A 19995-nucleotide genomic window follows, 5' to 3' on the forward strand; every position below is an offset into this window, starting at 1 on the left:
GAGATGATGTACTTGTTGCTCGGCCAAGGTTAAGTACATATATTATAACAAACTGTAATTTAATGTGTATTTAGCATCAATGTCTAATTGGGAATTTTACTTTAGAGTCATATATGTTTAACCCGGATTTGTACAAAAGTGGCAATGTCTCGTAGTCAAGCAGTAAACTAAATTATAATTAGAGTAAGTATTCATAACAACTGAAAATAACTTTTTCAGCTGACTCAAATTTAAAGTTTTTGTTGTCAATTATGCATCTCTTTTAAAATGTCCCAAAATGCAATTTTGAGAAGATTTTAATCCTCAGTCAGTTATGCAAGACTGATCATTTGCTGTCCTATAGTAACTCATTGTAAGACATCTGTATTTTACAGAGCAGCTATACAAGCTGTGCATCTAAATCAAAATGTTTAAGATACGTAGAGTTAACGATGTGGAGCCAACTGCTCCTGGGCAAGGTAAGTAACATCGTCTCTATTCTTTATTTTATTTTGTTTTAAGCTACTTGTTGTTAGTCCAAAATGTATGCGCCGTAGAGGGATTCAGGCAATTTTTACAAACTCTTAGCCCTTTTTTTTGACAGTGAATATCAAAAAGCGGTCAAGGGTGCCAGGAGTGATGATCACTCAATTTGTGGAAGAAGTCCCTGTGGGAATGAGCACCCCAGACTTTACCCGGAAACCCATAGCTCTGACCATTCAAGAAGGTATGGTGCAAACGCCTCTCTTTCAAAGCCTTGGGTGTTTTTTGTTTGGGAGACATCATGCCATGATGACCTGCGATTTTATCGTGTCATTTCTAGGAAAGCTTGCCATTTTCAAAGCAAGAGTTAGCGGCAAACCCGCGCCAAGGGTGTCGTGGGCAAGGAATAATGGAGAAATTGACGAAGAAAATTACAAAATGGTCTATGACTCACTTTCTGGTGAACATTCACTGGAGGTGAGCTCATAAGAGTGACTCAAATAAATGGAGATGGACATATGAATAACCCGGCGGTAATGCATGTCGTAACTGTTGCATCAATTTTGCATTTCCATAGATACCGGAGCTGTCCGCAGAACACGCTGACACTTACAAATGTTTTGCTACAAACGAGTATGGAAGAGCAGTTGTCACAGCTGCCCTAAATATCATTGAACGTGAGGCCCTTACATACATGTACTTCATAAATAAAACTTCATTAGTGAGCAAAACAAATTATGATGTTTTTCTTTCTAGTTGGCTATAAAAAGAGCAGAGCCTTGCAGCAATCTAGAACAGGTACACACTTTGCACAGTTTGACATACACAAAGATTGAATTACCGGGAATCAAAAACAACCTACCCCACCCTCAATGCATTCCAGCTGTCCGAGAACTCCCTGAAGACTTCAAGAAGGCCTTAAGACGCACGTAAGTACAATTCCAGTGAGTCCGTGTGGCAAAAGCAAATGCCATTTTTCTTTGATATCAATTCATTTCTTGCGTAGGGTTAAAATCGAACCTAAACCCGAAGTCAAACGAGTCATTGACGACAGGTTTTGGGAGCTTTTGTTGAGCTCTAATAAAAAACATTACGAGAGGATCTGCAGTGAATACGGTGTCACAGATTTCCGCTGGATGCTAAAGAAACTAAAAGAAAAGAAGCTGGAACAGGAATGTGAGCAAGAGAAGGTATTTTTTGCCACATTTCCCACTCATTGGAGGCTTGAATGTAATGGTGAATGGTTGTAGGATAAGCACGAGTGAAATTGGATGGATGCAAAGTGTCTGCAACACAAAATGGCAATATTACACGATATTGTTTTGTCCCGATCTGCATAAAAACAGGTTGTTGAGAGACTCTGCAATTTAAAACCTATTGAAGTCAAAGGTTATAGAGCTGAGATGTCCCTCAAAGACCCGGCAAGTAAAATCTTGACTAAGGTGAGACGCTCCCATTTGAATGTAAATGTTCTGGTAAATGTGAAAGAAAGGTTTTTAATGTGATCGGACAGGATGGCGTACTGGTTCCTTTTGATGGGGATGCAGAGGTGAAATTAAAACAAGCGGAGAAGAAGTTTGCGTTCAGCATCAGTGACGTTCATCCTGAAGATGCTGGAATGTGCCATGTGGAGGTTGATGGGGTCAAGATTTTCTCGACTGAATTAAAAGGTGAGACGGCGCATCAAGATTGATTTCTTATGATGTACATACCCTTGAAATATCCTCTTCATAAAGTTCCCAGTGCCGACCGACTAGACTGTTGGTCTATATGTGCCGTATGATTGGCGGGTGAAACTCTCAGTAGGATAAGCACTATACAAATGCATGTTTGGTTGAAATAAAATGCCAGATAAAGCTTTGTTAACACGACATCTGTATTGTTTTTGCTTTTTTAAAATATATAATCAGGGGACAATGACCCAAACTTGGTTGGAAAGACGAAAGCTCACAAAACAACTGGAGCAGGTGGTGGAGCAGATCTGCTGAAGATCGCTGAGGAGCAACAGGCCAAACTACAGAAGGAAAGAGATGAGTTGCTTGCAACAGCCAAGGCACAAGCAGAGGTTGAAGCAAAAGCAGAGGAAGAGGTTGAAGGCAAAGAAATAGTAGATGTTAACGCCAAAGCAGATGTTAAACCTAAAGAACAAAAACAGACGAAAAATAAAGCTGAAGCAGAGAATACCACTAAAGAAAAAGCAGGGACTCAAATTCAAGCTAAAGAAGAAAAGACCAAAGAAAAAACTGAGACTAAAATTCAAGCTAAAGAAGACAAGACTAAAGAAAAAACAGAGAAGACTAAAGAAAAATGTTATACTAAAATTCATGGTAATGTCGAGGAAACGACTAAAGAAAAAACAACAGAGACTGAAATTCAAGCTATGGCAGAGGATAAGACTAAAACAAAAGGAGATACTAAAAATACAGTAAGTGACTATACTAAAGATAAAGCAATGCCCAAATCCACAGACAAAACAAAACAAACAGTAAAGGTGACGGTTGAGAAAAAAGATGATGGTAAGGATGAAAATTCAGCCAAAGAGGAAGAATTTGAAGCAGATGATGAGGAATCTGAGGAGGAAATGGAAGAGGAAGATGCAGAAAGAGTGGAAGTGGAAAAGAGAAAAGACAAGCCGACGCAGACTACCGATCCCAAAGTCTCTAATGATAAAGACGACGAGGAACCAGTTCTGAAGAAAAAGAAAAGAGTGCGAAAGGGCCCACTTGTTCCCGATACCGCCATGGGTAAGCTGAATGGGGTAGCAGCGCTTTGATCGACATATTCGCTTTCATTCCTAACTGTGACCTTTACCATCCAGATGCGGGTGTTTACTTCACCAGTGGTTTGTCCGACATCAACGCAATCATTGATACAGAGGCGGAATTAGTCTGCAGACTGAGCAGCGACGACTGTGAAGGATTCTGGTACAAAGATGGCAAAAAGGTAAGAGACCAAGAGTTCATTTGACAGTGATGCTTCTTTTTAATGGCTTCAATGTGCATTTTAGATAGCATCTACAGATGATGTCCGTATTGTTGAAGAAGGGTCTTATCGTAAGCTAGTGTTAAAAAACTGTAAAGAAGAGGATGCTGGAAAGTATCGCTATGAAGCCGATGGCCGTAAAACGGAAGCGATGGTGATTGTTGAAGGTAGTGTCAACTCATTCATTAATTAAATAAAGAAATAAAAAGAGAGAAGCCCTTGAAGAGGTCTTTCAGTGATGGATGGTTCACATAAAATAATATGTGCTCTTCTGACAGATCCCCCAAGAATGAATAAGGATGACCTCACTAAGTTCTTAAAACCGGTTATCGTAAACACTGGGAAAGACGCAGCCTTCGTGCTGTACTTTCTTGGCCGGGAGCCAATGAAAATCCAATGGTTCAACGAAGGCGAAGAGCTATTGGAGGACACCCGCACAAGAATTGAGAAGTCCTCCTCGCACACTCGCCTACTGCTGCTCAAGTGCAAGCGCAAAACCTCAGGGGAAATAAAGATAAAGATTAAAAATGATTTTGGAACAACAGAGGCGGTCACTCAACTCACTGTTCTTGGTATGTAAAAAAAAATGGCACTATTATTTGAAAGAATCAAACAAAATACAAAATGCAGTTGATGTAAAATTCATCTATGATTCATTCCACTAGTGTCTTTATGGTTTAGACATGTGACCAAGCTTGTTCTTTCTTTCTTTCTTTCTTTCTTTCTTTCTTTCGTTTGACCTCAGACAAGCCAACAGTGCCCCTAGGGCCCGTAGATATAATCGAAAGTTCTGCAAACTGTATCGCGTTCAAATGGAGGCCTCCCAAAGACAACGGAGGCTCCCCAATTACCAATTACATCCTGGAACGTCAACAAATTGGCCGAAATAGCTGGAAGACTTTGGGAAAAATTGGTCCTGAACCCCAATACAGGGACTTGGATGTGGATCATGGAAGAAGGTACGCATATCACATCAGGGCTGAGAATCAGCAAGGTATCAGTGAAATGATGGAAACTGGTGACATTCAAGCTGGGACCAAGGGTAAGTTACCGCAAAATTATGATCCAACGGGTTTGGTTCTGACCAACAAATGTCGTTTTTGTAGCATACCCTGGACCTCCCACTGGCCTGAAAATTGTAAGTGCTTTTAAGGACTGTATCAATCTTGCATGGTCTCCACCTTCAAATACGGGAGGGACCAACATTTTAGGATACAATGTGGAGAAACGAAAGAACGGCAGTAATCTCTGGAGCCTTGTCAACCCTTCGGATGAGTCCATCAAAGGTAAAGGTCAGGAGAACAAATGCAGGGGGGTTCCATTCATACAGTGGCTATTTCATTCAAATAGAGGTGTCCAAATACATTGATAACAAATCGATCAAATTAATCACCTCGTGTTTTAATAATCAAGTCATCATTTAGAACCATTTCTAATTTAGAATTAAACATATGATATGCAATGCAGTATGTTTAAACTGTCTTGTGTTCTACTAGAGAAAAAGTACGCTGCAAAAGATGTTATTGAAGGCATCCAGTATGAGTTCCGTGTTTCAGCGATCAATATCTCTGGGGTTGGAGAGCCAAGTGCACCTACTGAGTTTGTTTTTGCACGGGATCCAAAGAGTGAGAATTGCAAAACCCAAATGATTCATGCAGATTCAGTGGAAGGGTGAGCACTTCACTCATAATGTTTGTTGACATTTTTAGAGCCCCCTGGAAAAGTGAGAGACCTGAAGGTGACAGCTTCTACATACAGCACCTTATCTCTTACATGGACCGAACCAAAGGTAGAAGAAGGTGTCCAGGATGAGGCCAAAGGATATTTTGTGGAAATCAGGCCGGCGGAAAACCCAGATTGGGGTCATTGTAACTCAAGCCCTATCATTACAAACTCCTTCACGATCATGGGTCTGAAGTCAATGGCCATGTACTGGGTAAGAGTGGTAGCCACCAATGAGGGCGGAGATGGTGAACCTCAAGAGTTGGAAAAGTACATCATTGCAATGCCTCCCCCAGGTGAGTGAGTAGACTTATTAAATTGCATTCATAATGAAGATTTTGGATCCATTTCCCTACATCAATTTTGCATGTTCATTTCCTTCCAGTGAGACCTCGTTTCACTGACAAAAAGATAAAGAATTTTATGGTAACGAGAGCTGGCAACTCCATGAGGGTCACCTATAACTTCCAGGTTGAGTATTCACGAAAAGGAACGAGTGCAACACCCGTCATTTCAATCAAGGCAGATTTCCTGGACATCTGTCTTATGCTGTTGGCAGGGTTCTCCATTTCCAACAATTACTTGGCTCAAGGACGGTCTGCCTCTTCCCAAGCATGTGACAGTGAGCAATTCTGACACTTCATCCCAGTTAATGATCGCACTGTCCGAGCGTCGAGACACCGGAATTTACACCTTGATCTTGAGAAACATCGTTGGACAAGAGTCATGCACTTTTGAGATGAGAGTCACAGGTAGAACTGGGAGAAGTATTTGATCATCCACAGCAAGAGAGCTGCACAGATGAGGTAACTGAGTGTGTGTTATTTTTGTGGCATGACGTTGATTTCCTTTTTCCTAGATGACCCCAAGCCACCAGGTCCGGTGGAGTTAGAGGAGAATGTGCCTGGAGCGGTGTTGATCTCTTGGACAGCCTCTCCGGATGAGAAAAAGGATGACAGGCTGCACTACATGATCACCAAGCATGACTCTGTCAAGCACAGTTGGCAAACGTTGGCGGACCGTCTTTTCAACAATAAATTCACTGCCGTCAATATTTTGCCAGGAAGGCAGTACAAGTTCCGTGTCTATGCCAAAAATGACATGGGAACCTCTGAACCCTCTGAGTCACCAAAGTGGGAAGTGAAGCGAGAAAAAGGTAGGGATGTGACAGCTGGTAGCAGCAGCAGATATTTGGGGTCCACATTTTATGGCCCTCAGTTTTCCTCTTCCAAATATTTTAGCAATTAGACTTGCGGCCCCAATTGGTTTTCAAGCAGATGAGTGAGGGCAAATTCAGTCTGAACATTCGCCATGATGTAACGGACAATCTGGAGAGCCATCAAATAATCATGCATTTCCTGACTTGGATGGAAGTTGGGCGGTGGGGAGGATGGATCAGTTTGAAAATGGGCAGAATATATGAAGATGCTAAATGACTGTAATGCTATTCATTATCAAGCCCTTCCTATTTTCTTCCATCCAGGAGCATTTTCTTTGAATCTCCCAGCCTCAAAGGACTGCAGTTTTGAAGCGGCTCCCTCTTTTTCTGTTCCGCTCAAAATGCACAAGACTCCAGAGAACTACGAGTGCTATATGAGCTGCGCCGTGACTGGAAACCCCAAACCCTACGTGACTTGGTACAGGAATAACATTAGCCTCAACACCAACAGCAACTTCTACATCACCAATACGTGTGGGGTCTGCTCTATGGTCATACTCAAAGTGGGCCCCAAGGACAGCGGGGAGTACACGGTCGTTGCAGAAAACGCTCTTGGCAGGGTGGAATGTTCAACCGTACTTGTTGTTAAAGGTAAATTATCACTCATTTATTGACATCTTAAAGGTTATTATTTGGGTGTACATATTCTATGCATTTTCTTCCCTCAATAACCAGATTAGAGTGATGGCATGACCCTGCTCGACTGAAGAACCATGCTCTTTTAAGAAGAGGGAAAAGAAATCAAGCACAGTATTGCCTTGGTATCTGCTCATTGGGATGATATTAAGAAGTAATCCAGAAAGATCAATTTAATGTGGCAATAGAAAAACTGAAATATGTATTCACGATCTGTGTACTCATGTGTCTTAATAACATGCCTTTGTCAAAATATACTACAAGGATGAAGAATTATAGAGACTTTACTCAAAACATTGGAACATTTTGTGTCTCATTTGAAAAGGTTGGGTCTGTCTGGGGGTTCCTGTCCTATTTCATGTTTGGCCAATTAGTGGCTTCCTGGGCTATGGAATACAGTGGTTTCTATTTCCAGGAGCTGAAGCAAAAGGGAGGGGGGCACAGAAATGCATTTTTACTTTGGGGAGGCAGTAAGTGGTTTATTTACACTGCATTTATTTGTTCCACCCGTTGGTGGTGCCAGAGGAGCCTTATCATGAGTCCCTTGGGCAAAAGGGACAAACAGGGGTGCTGGCCAACAGCTGTGTAAGGTTCAACTCGTATAAAAGTGGATCTGTTTATTTTATTTACACTTGAAATTTCACATAAACTCTATAAAGTGCACAAATTTAACTTTTTTAGTGTGCTGTGTGTTTGGAGGCTTTAATAAAGGTATTTGTGACCCATTTTACAGAAAGACATAAATGGAACGGAAAAAAAATATGAAGTGCATGACTTCCAGTGTCGAGCCCCAGGAAACAATAACACTGTTAACGACTCAGAACTTTAACGAGATTCCTGTCCTTTGCCTTTCTCTTTTATGTGTGAAATCTTGTAAACAAAGAAATGAAATTGTTTTTAAAATAATCCTGAAGACGATGGGGTAAAACAGGCTTCCCGAACACATTTGTTTTTGTTTTTTGGTTGGGTAGTTCAGTGACCCATATCTTCATGCTTGACAAAAAAAATCACAGCTGCCGTGTCATTCTCAGAGCAGTGAATTGATCGCAACTGCACTACTCAATTTGTCTCGGAAGATGTTTTGACCCTCATCGGAAGGGCCAAATCAGTCGTCATGATAACACTTATGGAATGAGGGGCAAAATGTCTTCTAATAAAAACTGAGGAGTCCAGTTGCAATCAATTCAGTGCACTGAGAATAAAATGACCTGGATGAATGACAACAGCACAAGCATGTGCTTGTGTCATGAGTCGGCGCAAAGGTTTGAAATACACAAACGTGCTCACGCTGGGCATAACTGTTATTTGCCAAGGTCCCAATAACTGGGCTGTGGCTGCATGCCAGCATCACCGTCTCCATGAGGCGCATGTAAAATACCCTCACTTGTTGCCGGTATCCACAACATGCATTTGGGGTGAGGATAATGGAATCATGGGGACAGGGGTCGCCACTCTGACTTGACAGTTTTGGCTGTTTACGTTCATATTATGGCGCCATGTTGGTACAACCCAACTAAACACCTGTTACGTGATTGGCCGCCCTTATGTCACTCGCGGGACATGCCATTGTCAAAGGATATTTATGAGGCAGTGACAGGGCAGTCACACTGTCGCCAAGCTAGCTGTCATGTGCTCTCACAACACTTGACTATGACATGAATCGCTTTGTTGCTATGGATATGATATCCATTTGATATACTATCCCAGTGTTGCAATTCTTTGCATTTGAAGGAAAACAAAACCTGTAAAATACAAAGAACGCAGCACTTTTTTAGATGTTTTTTTTTACACAACCATGACAAACTATAATGGGTGGATCACTTGAATAAAAAATACCTTAGGAATGACGCCTCAACTACAGTAAAAATCAAGTCAAAATTCAAATTCATCAGATACCTTAGTGATCACTTACGTACAGTACGTATAATCAAGTCCTAAGTTGTCGGAAAAGTATATCAATGTTCTATCACACAATTTCTCTGGGCGACAAGTGCAACCACATCGCCTTAAGAAGTTCACACTTCTACAGAGAGGAAAGTGCGGTCATTGTCACCTGCCGTGAGGCCTTCCCTCCTCCTCCCCCTTTTGCCTGAGGTTGCGATTTAGGTCAAAAACAAAAACAACCACCGCCTATCTTGGCAGTGCCCACCTAAGACCAGGTGGGTCCTTAAATACAGAGTCACTTCCTGGACATTCTTCTAAAGCACTTAGTTTGTGAAGGAAGGAGGCAAGACCGGACGTGGGAAGGACTCAGGAGGAACAAGAAAGTCTGAGGTAAGTTCATCACCAGTCATGAGGAGGTCTTCAACACAAGTAATCCTTTGGTTGGTTTCCTTGCTTTACATGATTGGTTCTGGTGTCAACCTACATTTGTTCAGTAATAACATTACGAAGTATAATATACAGGATTTAGCACATTTCTACCGTGCTCAAAATTTTCATTTATTAGAAATATATGTGTACCTAACATGAAGGTTGTATACAAGCAAAAAATCTAAGCTTTATGATAACACCATTACCTCACAGTAGTTTTTGCATCTTTATATTTATTTTGTCCAAATCCGTAATTTGGATTATATTATTTGTAATACAAGTATTTGGTAGGAGTTAATCATTTAAGTATTTTAATTACTTTGGAGTTGACAGTTGACAATGTCTGGCTGCTATTCTCTGGTCATGTTTTGGAATAGAAAAACTATCCGAATTCAAAGCAATCGTTTATATTCTGCCTACAGTGTAAAAAAATAAAAATAAAAAATACAACATGGTGCACACATTGGCAAAAAAACATATATATTGGTAAAAAAACAAATCTCCAGCTGTTGAGGGGTTTACTACATAACGACATCAACGTGCTTTTTGCACTTGACCTTAGTGACGTCTTCTTATGAGCCACTTTTATGACGCTCCCTTGGAGATAGGCCTCTAAGTTCTCTAAGGGGACTAAACATGCAAAAACTGTGCCATATTATAAACGTCTGGTTATGTCGAGACTTATTTCCAAGCACGTTAGGAAGCTGCTGCAGTGAAAAGCTTTCCCTTTTATTGTGACCTATCATGTGACGATCTCATCCCACGACGGAATGTCGACTGCAGACATCCATAACCATCACATGGTTTATATGATGAGTCTATGGGACGCTTATAGTAATACAGTCATAAGAACCATTTACACCAGCAACAGTATCTGTGAAAGAATGTTGGTGCTATTTGACAAGTGGGCCAAGGAAATTATGTCAGAAAGATATTTACAAATGATGGAACGTCATATGCCATGAGGATAAAAATAGCACTCCAAAAGGGTGCTAGTGTGGAGTTCAAAGATAGAATGAACTGTGAGTCAGCGCCTGTTAGTATGCCCATTCACCTTGAACTACAGGATACGCCTCATGTAGCAAAAGATAAATCATCTAATGTTTTTCCTCCCAAGTGGCACAATTTCACAATGGGGATGAGTGCTTTTGGTACTCCAAAGCTTACTATCCGGTACATAGCTTAGCTTTTAAGTAAACAGTCCAATAATGCACAAATACTATAGCAATGCAAAATTAAAAAATAAAACCAGAAAATTCTGCAACAGCTGTGAGCTGCTATAAAAGGCTCTCGCAGGTCTGGACACATTGGGGTAACCTGCAACCCGAACATTTGGTGCCTTCAGGCCTCTCTGGCTTTCAAGAGCTTGACATAATGAAATGACAGAACATTAAATGTGATATCACAAATAGGTCACTTGAAAATACAAGAATAAGAGTTTACATGCACTATACACTAGTGTAGAGTAGGAACCGGGCGTCAAGCTTTCTCACTCCTTGGAAGGGAACATATTTAGGGATATGTGACACTTGTTGTTTTTCAACCACTTTCATTCAAATGACATCACTGAAGTATCCTCGTGAACCCCCAACACTCAGGATATACTCAATCCATGACAAAAACATGCCTTATCAGTTTATTTTATATTTTAGTTTATATCTGACATTTGCCCTTCTAAGTTAAGAAATCATTGCAGTAATTAAATACAGTATTAATATACAGAACCTTACTGTAAATAGGACTGACAGATCATAAAAAAATGCTTGGTGGCCAGGGCGACTCGAGTATCAAAGTAAAACGCCGCAATGAAAACAAAACAGAAGAAAGCTGTATAATGATACCTTAAGATGGCTGAAATTAACTCTATAAATGAATCCATCACCCTGAATGTTGACAGGGCAACATAAAATTTTTATTTTGATGAGGATTTTATTTTGAGGGAGTGCGATAAACCAAAGCACCCAGCAAGCAGCTGCATGGACCACAGCCACATGCTAGCGTAATGGTTTCCACTCAGTTCTTTTTTGGGGAGGGGCTTAAATATGCAGTCCTTAACTCTGTCATGTTTTTTTTTTTTCGTTTTTTTCTGTCAAGAATCGTCCAAGAATCCAAGATGTCCAAAAGAGCCAGTATCACAGATGGGACAGGCAATGGCCAAGGCAAGCAGAGCAAAACTAAATTTACAAACGACTGTCTGACGTACTTAAAGTATGTATTCTTAAATGAAAATATCAAAGAAGCAATCATGCCACAGTACTTTCAAGCAAAAAAAAAGATGCAGTGTTTCAAGATGAGAAAAACCATGACCTAAATGGAAATGATTACATTTAGTCCTGTATTACTGCACAGACTGCTGTCAAGTATTATTATTTTTTATTTACATTATCTCAGTTGAATGGGTTAAGCCAATACGACTGTCCTGACTTATACTGTTGTGTGCTTTTCTACCTTATCAGGCCCCGCTGCAGAAAACGAAGGTAGGCTTAGGGGACTTGCAGAGAAGCTTGCTATTTATCACCCATCTTAATACTTCTTCCTCCCTCATATTTACAGATGCATGACCTACTGCTATGCAACAGATACCATTTATCATATGTAGATCTGCAGCCTTGGTATAAAATATTGGTTTCTGGCACGCACGTGCACAGTTTTTAACCTATGTAGTAATTTATGTTGAATCAATTAACACAGTCAAAATAACGCTTTATAATGGAGGTGAATGAAAGCTGCAATCAAATTAAAAAGGCTAGCTATGATTGATAAATAGGTATATTGTGCAAATGGAAAAGGCATGTGAGCACTGCACAATGAAGGGCAGAAATAAAAAAACCAAAAAAAAACCCCAAATCAACACTCTTTGGGAGGCGAGTGATGACAAAGGGCTTTTTTTAAGTTCTTTTTTGCACCTTTTGATTCATAAAAAATGGCCTCTCGACACAAGACACTTTTGTCATTTGGGACAAAAATACTGGTGCTGGAGCGCCATGAGGAGTCTATCTGTGCACATGCCTGGTTCCCAGAATGGAAATGAGGCATGCATTCCCAAGGAAATAGGATTAATCAGATAGCATGAGATGGGCATGGAAGGGGGCATATTCCAACCAGTGTACTTTACAGGTTCAACTCAATTGACATTGTAAAACTTCATGTTGCCTATTAAAATGGGCCACAGCATGCTTTAAAAATAGCGGTGATGTGATTAAACGTGACGATGAGTTTCGGGTTGGAGCTTTTCATTTGATCATTTCCACTGACAAAGACATCATTGTTTCTGCAATGGTATCTCAGGGGGTATCCGGAAAAAGTCTCGTGTTCCCGGAGTGATGATTACCCAGTTCATAGAGACGCTGCCAGAGGGGAGGAGTCATCCAGACTTTACCCGCAAGCCAATTGCTTTGACTATTCAAGAAGGTAGGTACTAATGACTAACTCAATTAACTTTAAATAATCAATCTTGCAATTCAGAGAGCAAAAACCTATTGATAATAATGATTGCATTCTGCAGGGAAATTTGCTTTCTTTAAAGCCATTGTCACTGGAGATCCTAAACCCACTGTGCATTGGAGCAGAAATAACGGCGATGTGTCTGACACTTCAAAATATCAGAGCAAATATGACGCCAACTCCAATGAGCATACATTTGAGGCAAGTGATTCACCAAATAGTATGGGGAAAATGTGAAAAGCAGTTGGTCATTGTCTTTGCTAACCAGTCATTCACCGTAACGTGTCGCCCCGTGAAAGAGTATAATGAATGGATTTGGTCTATTGTTTGACTTGTAATGTGCTTTTATATTGACACACAGATTGTGGTTTGAAATGCACAGCATCAATTAGCAGCACTATGTTCTGAATCTTCCAGATGCCAAATGTCACAGCGGCTCAAGCAGACACATACAAATGTTTTGCGACAAATGAATTCGGACAAGCCATGGTGACAGTTGTTTTGAATGTTATTGAAGGTAAGACCCATCTGTTGTCAGGGTTAGAAATGATCAACGGCAGGTGTTAAATCTTTATTGTGTGTCCTTAAAATTTATTTCCATATCAATCAAACGAGGGTATTTTTGTGTTTTCCAGTTGGCTACAAAAAGAACAAAGCCCAGCAAAATGCAACAGAACCCATCAACGGTGGTTTTAAGAAATGCCTACGAAAAAGGTCAGCTATCTTTAAGATAGTGTTTCAAACAAAAAAAAAAAACACCAACCCAGCAAAGCACTCCTGTTTCTTCTCTTCAGTAAAGTACGTCCAAAATCGGAGCAAGCAGAGAAGAAGGATGGAGAGTTGGATCCTAAATTTTGGGAGCTGCTACTTAGCGCTGATAAGAAAGACTACGAGAGAATTTGTGCAGAGTATGGAGTGACTGATTTTCGCTGGATGCTGAAGAAACTCAATGAAATGAAGAAGGAACGAGAAGAGGAACAAGCTGAGGTTTTTTCATATGGCCACAGAACGCATATTCAGCCATTCTGCCATTTTAATTTCTGTTCTCTTTTGAACACAGTTTGTCAAGAACATATCCAACCTGAGACCTATCCGAGTGAATGCAGACGGTACTGCATCCTTTGAGATTGACATGGAACTTATCGAGCAGAGCACCTCAATATACCTGTATAAGGTCAGGTGAAAACAAGGCTACACCATTTACCATCCCACCAAAGGTCATGGACTAACCTGGATTCTTTGCTGAAAGATCAACATTCTTGTCGAAACTGTGGCTCATACTATACAGATTTGATTTTTAATTCTTGTTTCAAATATTTTATGTTTCAGTATGTTTTCTTGAAGCATTCCCGGCACTGAATTGTGACTTCCCTCCACAGGATGGTGAAATGGTTCCCTACACAAAAGAACTAGGAGATATGATGAAGCACAGTCTGAGGAGAGTAGGGAGGAAGTATATTTTCAGCATAAGGGATCTCATGCCAGAAGATGGCGGATTCTACCAGTTGGATGTAGCTAATGTGAACATATTTTCCACAGATTTGAAAAGTAAGTGAACACCGTTCTAAAAGTTATCAGGCCAAGTTTATTTTTAGGCGTTTTTTCCTCCTACTTGAATCATTGCTACAGTTAGTCTTAGATGATACTACCTCTTTGAAATCATTTTATTTCAGTTCCCATGGTTGACTTCTTGGTGAAAATTGAGGAAGTAAAGGCGATGGAGAGAGAAGACGCCATATTTGAGTGTGTCCTTTCCACGCCCCTTGCCAAGATTTCATGGTTTGGAAAGAATTTGCCCTTGGAACAAGGAGATAAATATGATATTGAGGTTTCTGAGGACAAGCTCATTCATAGACTAGTGGTCAAAGACTGCATGGTTGTAGACAAAGGCATTTATTCTGCCACTGCAGGAATCAAATCATGTAACGCCTGGCTGATTGTTGAAGGTATGTTCTTCAATCTACATTTAGATCATTATTAAAATAATCAACGGCACTTCAGTACTCCCATCTCACTCTAGCTGATAAAGATGCTGGTAAGGGCAAGAAGTCTATGAGGAAGACAACAAGGGCTGGGGGGTCCGGTATGGACCTGCAGAAGGTGGCTCAAGAGCAACATGAAAAGTTGGAGAAGCAGAAAGAAGAACTGAAAGAACAAATCAAAGCTGCAGAAGAAGCCCCGCTCCCATCTGAAACTCCCAAACCAGGTAAGACTGCCCAACCCAACACTTCACCAAAACATGAACGGACGACAATATGGATGGACCGATGCGGTTTTATCTGAAAATATTTCTTCATTTTTGAGTTGCAGTTGCATCTTTTTTCTATTCATCAACTTTCAGTTTGCCTGCATTGATATATTTCTGACCCAGCAATAAGTGTGAATATTTAACAGGAAATAAGGAATCGGAAGATGTGCCCTCTGATACGACGGTTGCGGACGTTGAGCCAGCACCTGTAGCTGCAACAGATGGTAAGGCAAAAGTAATCGAATTCATTCATGGTATTTCTGATTGTTCCTTTGGGTTAACTCTATTAAGCACACTCAACTGCTGTTCTCAGAACCTGTGATCACATGTGGACTCTCTCATATCTACTGTCTACGTGGGAAGTCAGCTGAACTAAAAGTCACGATGAACATGGACTGCGACGGCACCTGGTTTAAAGATGGAGAACCAGTAAATGATTTGTTTTGTTGTTGTTGAAGATTTGAAGTCTTGAAATGCTCTAATTACACCTAAACATAAGAACACGTCCATGATATTGTCTTACCATTTATATTTTGGATGGCAGCGTAAGGCAAAATGACTTTTCTTTTTATTTGTGATTTATTAGATAGGTGCTGGTGCTGGAATCAGCATGAGCAAAAAGTCCACCTCTCACATGCTGACTTTTGAAAACTGCCGAGATGAGGATTCTGGCCTGTACCGCTTTGTATCAGGGGATCAGAGTACGCAAGGAAAGGTCACCGTTGGAGGTACTATATTTGGTTTAAACCGTTACAAGTGCTCATTTGCATGCATTACACTCAATTACTATTTGTGCATTGTAGACGTACCGGAATTTGACCCTGACGACCTTCACAAGTTCTGCAAGCCATTGACAGTGAGAGTGGGCCACAATGCAACTTTCAAGATGCCCTTTGCACCTCAGGAGTCTTTGACTGTTAACTGGTCTAAGAATGGCTCAGAGGTCAAAGATGGAGGAGGAGTAAAGATTGTGAAGGAGCCCAATCACAGCCGGCTGCTCATCAAAGACTGCCTGCGGGCAGACATGGGGGAAATTAAAATTCATCTTAAAAATCCATTTGGGACCGCAGAAGCTACTTCTCAGCTTTTTGTGCTCGGTAAGAAAGTAAAGCTGGCAAAAACCGGTGCCCCTTTCAAGCTGTATTCCAAGCAGGCTGCTTTATTTTTGAATAAATACTTCTAAAAATGGAATAGTATTTGCCCAGCTCAATGAGAAATAGCAATGAACACCGAATGCAGAAGAGATAAGACATTTGTTCCAAGTGTTGCACACTAATTAAAAAACTAAAACAAGTTATGTTTTTCTCCATAGACCGTCCAGGTCCACCGGAGGGTCCGGTGGAGACGCTTGATACAACCTCGTCTCTCATTGAGATCAAATGGAAACCTCCCAAAGATGACGGTGGATGCCCAATCACAAACTACAACATTGAGCGCCAGAAGGCAGGCCACAATCTGTGGACCAAACTCGGACATGTCTCCGGCGACAAGACTACCTTCAGGGACAGGAACGTGACCCACGGAAAGAAATACAGCTATCGAATTTATGCCGAGAACTCTGAAGGCCTTGGCGACTTCCTGGAGACGGCTGATAGCATTATGGCTGGCATCATGAGTGAGAAACTGAAAAAAATCTCATTACTCAATCCCCTTGGGCTCTCTGAATATTTTTGAAAATAATCTGCAGTCAATGCGTAGATGCCATCCACTTATTCCTTCTAATGATAATGTTAACTTGTTTCTTACTGCAGTACTCTCTGGGCCGCCCAGTGTCCCCAAAGTGGTCAGTGCATCAAAGACCTGTATCACATTGACGTGGACCCCTCCCGAAGATGACAGGGGAGTACCCATCATCGGTTACCAAGTGGAGAAACGGAAGAAGGACACAAATGAGTGGATTGCCTTGAACGCGGTGAATGAACCCATTGAAGGTTCGTCATAGACATGCAAGCATCCTGTTTAAAATGATTAATAGTAGACAGTTTTGACAGCCACATTGTTTTTCACCTTCTCTGCAGATGTCAACTATGCAGTTAAAGACATCACTGAAGGAGCAGAGTACGAGTTCAGGGTTCTTGCAATTAATGAATCTGGAGCGGGCGATCCGAGCCCCCCGTCTGCAATGGTGTGTGCAAAGAATCCCAACAGTAAGTTGTTTATCTCTCTTGCTGTAAGTATAATAAGAGTAAACTTGAGGCAGTGATGATGATGTTGTCTTTCCATCCAGTGAGGCCTTACTTCAAAGACCCAGAAGACTTCATTGTTATCAGAGCAGGAAATTCAGCACGTGTGAAAATTCTCTATGAGGTATGGCCACACAAGCTGTCAGTATTAGTCTTCAAACGTCCTATTTTATTGATTGATTGATTTACATTGTGACAATCACTTGATGGTGATATCTCATGTATGCAGGCTGAACCCCCACCGGAGATCACATGGCTCAAGGACGATGAACCGTTACCCCCTTGGGTGAAAGTCATCAATTCTGAAGGAATGTCCCAGCTTGTTATTCCTTCATCGAAGCGCTCAGACTCGGCCAGCTACACGATCGTAGCCAAAAACTCAGTCGGACAGGCTTCTTTTGATGTTGAGGTTAGAGTAACAGGTAAGAACAATCTTAACCAAGTTTCCTACAAGTGAAGCTGGACATGTCTTTAAAACTACATTGAATTGTAGATTTATAAGTCCCACATTTTGCAAGATTTGGATTATTAATATTTACATAATGTGGATTGGGACACTGGAGCAGCCACACCCGGAAGGTTGCTGGTTCAATTCCGGCTAGTTGTTGCTCTTAATAGATAGATTTCAGACTCTGAAATACGCAACTGCAAAAGAGAGATGTTGATAGTTTGCTTTTTTGAAACCAGACGAACCAAAGAGCCCAGGCCCAGTGGAATTGGAACAAACAGTCCATGGCAAAGTGGTGATAACATGGGCTCCATCGCCGGACGAGGAGCTTGATGACAGACTTTACTACAGGGTGGCTCAACGCGACTCCAACACCAGGGTGTGGAAAATTGTTGCAGATCGACTATTCACCCATACGCACACAGTTACCAACATCCTTCCGGGGCTTGAATATCATTTCCGGATCTTCGCCAAGAACGACATGGGGGTGTCGGAGCCGTCGCAGTCACCAACATGGGGAATTAATGGCAACAGAGGTTGGTTACGCTCAACAGTTCATCCCAAGAATGCGAGGACTGTAACTTTTGAGTTCAATTTGAAAGACACAACTATCATATTCTACAATTAAATCGTATCCATTTTATTCTCTGTCAAGTTCCAATCTCACACAAAGGAATCAACTCAATGAATATCAGCTTTGAGAGGCCCCCATCCATCTTGGTCCCTCTGAAGCTCCACGCACCACCAAAAGGTTACCAGGTCTACATGACGTGTGCCGTGCGAGGGTTCCCAACGCCCAGCGTGTCCTGGTTCCTCAATGACCAATGCATCAACTCGGACAAAAACTACTATATCACCAACTCTTTCGGCGTATGCTGCATGTATATTCTCAGAGTGCGGCCAAAGGACAGCGGAGAATATAAAGTTGTTGCCGTTAACTCATTTGGCAAGGCAGAATGCTCCACTAAACTCATTGTTAGAGGTGGGTTTATTGGAATTTAATGACAGATTTTGTGGTTTATTCTGTATAGTAGTTCATCTTTTCATTTTCTTTCTCTCCACAGATTGAATCAGCAGGAGGGCCTTATCGGATGTTGTTTTAATTGAGAGAACAAAAAAAAGGAGTAGGTAATATAAGGAAGACTGGATAGTCATTTAGTTCAAATGGTAACTTGTTTATTTGAAACGCTTTAAATGAACTACAAATGTTTTCGGGATCATGACTGAAATAAATCATCAAGTTGCGACCTATGTGTTTGTTTTTACTCGGATTTGATACATTAAATAATCCCATGCAACTGTTTTTGTCACACTTAATAAAGGACACTGTATTGTATATGTATGTGATTGGTTGTGACCAGTACTGATGAATAAGTAGCTGTACTAGGGCTCCAAACACTCTACTAGCCAAGTTCTATGAGACTTTGTAGGCATTTTTTTCCCGGAAATCTTTTTTACAATTTAAGGGGCATTCATATTCAAGTGTCCAACTGTATTCTTCCATGACAAAATCCAACATGTGCTTACAACATACTGTTATATTTTTAAATGGCGAAATTGTAGGGCCTGATGACACCTTAAAGGATCACAGGGCATCTTTCAGGCTTAAGAACAGTCCGACCATTTTTCATTGCCCTTCCATATTTAACACAGCAGTAAAATGACCATTTGATCCTCTACCGTACCTATCATATAACCTTTAAGAGGAGCTACCAGTCCAAATTTCAATTTCTTTCCTGGTCAAATAAAGTGTTGTTCTCCAGCCATGGACTAGATTTTGGTATTTAGGTGACCATTCAAGCATTCTGGATGAGCTTGACCCCAAACAATCTGAACCTCCAGTCGTGCTCAACACGCTTGCACCTCATGAGTTGTCATCTTTTTATAACGCTGCATGACTTGCCCGGCAGAAAGTGGATGCTGTGAGATTTTTCATCGACACTTTGGAGTGTGACTAAATGTCTCACGTTAACGTTTATCAGCCATTAAAGTTGAAAGATCACGTTACAAGGACGCTGCCAGCGGGAATACTTGCGATCAACGCTTTGTGGGTCGTTAGAGTAGAGCGCCAACGTAGCTTACTAGGCATCAGAAAACTATGCCACTCAAATATATGAATAACAGACTGCCATATATCATCAATCTGTTGTCCAAATTGTAAACCTCCTGTCGTCAAAGGTTTCACATTGTCATTATTAACGGTGTATATTGTTCAATGGATATGGCCAATAGCAGATTAAGTCACGATTATGTTTCCAGTTCAAATGTGAGGCTATCACTTTTATTAGGATGAGTAAAAGGAACTGCTGTCCTTCACGTCTGCTTTAATATGGCTTTT

The 19995-nt window shown here is 41.0% G+C and overlaps 3 protein-coding genes and 1 long non-coding RNA gene across 4 annotated transcripts in view; 3 read left to right on the forward strand and 1 right to left on the reverse strand.

Annotated features, from left to right (window-relative positions):
- LOC148391329 (uncharacterized) overlaps positions 1 to 11196 on the reverse strand; it is a 131975-nt gene extending 120779 nt beyond the window's left edge. Inside the window, exon 1 of the long non-coding RNA XR_015861233.1 lies at positions 11065 to 11196. This is a non-coding gene — a long non-coding RNA (uncharacterized LOC148391329). The remainder of the gene's footprint in view (positions 1 to 11064) is intronic.
- On the forward strand, positions 407 to 7180 carry LOC148391332 (immunoglobulin-like and fibronectin type III domain-containing protein 1). Its single transcript, XM_088389830.1, has 22 exons — positions 407 to 458; positions 584 to 706; positions 803 to 939; positions 1040 to 1139; positions 1219 to 1260; positions 1346 to 1391; positions 1469 to 1652; positions 1809 to 1904; positions 1976 to 2132; positions 2373 to 3206; positions 3281 to 3405; positions 3470 to 3611; positions 3723 to 4016; positions 4190 to 4486; positions 4551 to 4730; positions 4941 to 5069; positions 5154 to 5462; positions 5552 to 5637; positions 5726 to 5918; positions 6026 to 6322; positions 6650 to 6976; positions 7061 to 7180. The coding sequence occupies exons 1-22, from the start codon at positions 407 to 409 to the stop codon at positions 7063 to 7065; spliced, it is 4155 nt and encodes a 1384-aa protein (XP_088245956.1). The 3' UTR covers positions 7066 to 7180.
- Positions 11197 to 11447: 251 nt separating the features above from the next.
- Positions 11448 to 13629, forward strand: LOC148391333 (immunoglobulin-like and fibronectin type III domain-containing protein 1). Its single transcript, XM_088389646.1, has 7 exons — positions 11448 to 11493; positions 11791 to 11811; positions 12623 to 12745; positions 12840 to 12979; positions 13196 to 13295; positions 13414 to 13492; positions 13578 to 13629. The coding sequence occupies exons 1-7, from the start codon at positions 11448 to 11450 to the stop codon at positions 13627 to 13629; spliced, it is 561 nt and encodes a 186-aa protein (XP_088245772.1).
- On the forward strand, positions 13583 to 18896 carry igfn1.4 (immunoglobulin like and fibronectin type III domain containing 1, tandem duplicate 4). Its single transcript, XM_088389793.1, has 17 exons — positions 13583 to 13765; positions 13839 to 13952; positions 14158 to 14326; positions 14452 to 14724; positions 14799 to 14984; positions 15173 to 15250; positions 15340 to 15455; positions 15613 to 15754; positions 15830 to 16123; positions 16339 to 16641; positions 16778 to 16957; positions 17045 to 17173; positions 17254 to 17333; positions 17439 to 17631; positions 17897 to 18193; positions 18313 to 18639; positions 18722 to 18896. The coding sequence occupies exons 1-17, from the start codon at positions 13712 to 13714 to the stop codon at positions 18724 to 18726; spliced, it is 2940 nt and encodes a 979-aa protein (XP_088245919.1). The 5' UTR covers positions 13583 to 13711; the 3' UTR covers positions 18727 to 18896.
- Positions 18897 to 19995: the final 1099 nt, after the last annotated feature.

This window comes from Syngnathus floridae, chromosome 11, assembly GCF_059516105.1.
Source record: "Syngnathus floridae isolate MCC-2025c chromosome 11, RoL_Sflo_1.0, whole genome shotgun sequence".
NCBI classification, from domain to species: Eukaryota; Metazoa; Chordata; class Actinopteri; order Syngnathiformes; family Syngnathidae; genus Syngnathus; species Syngnathus floridae.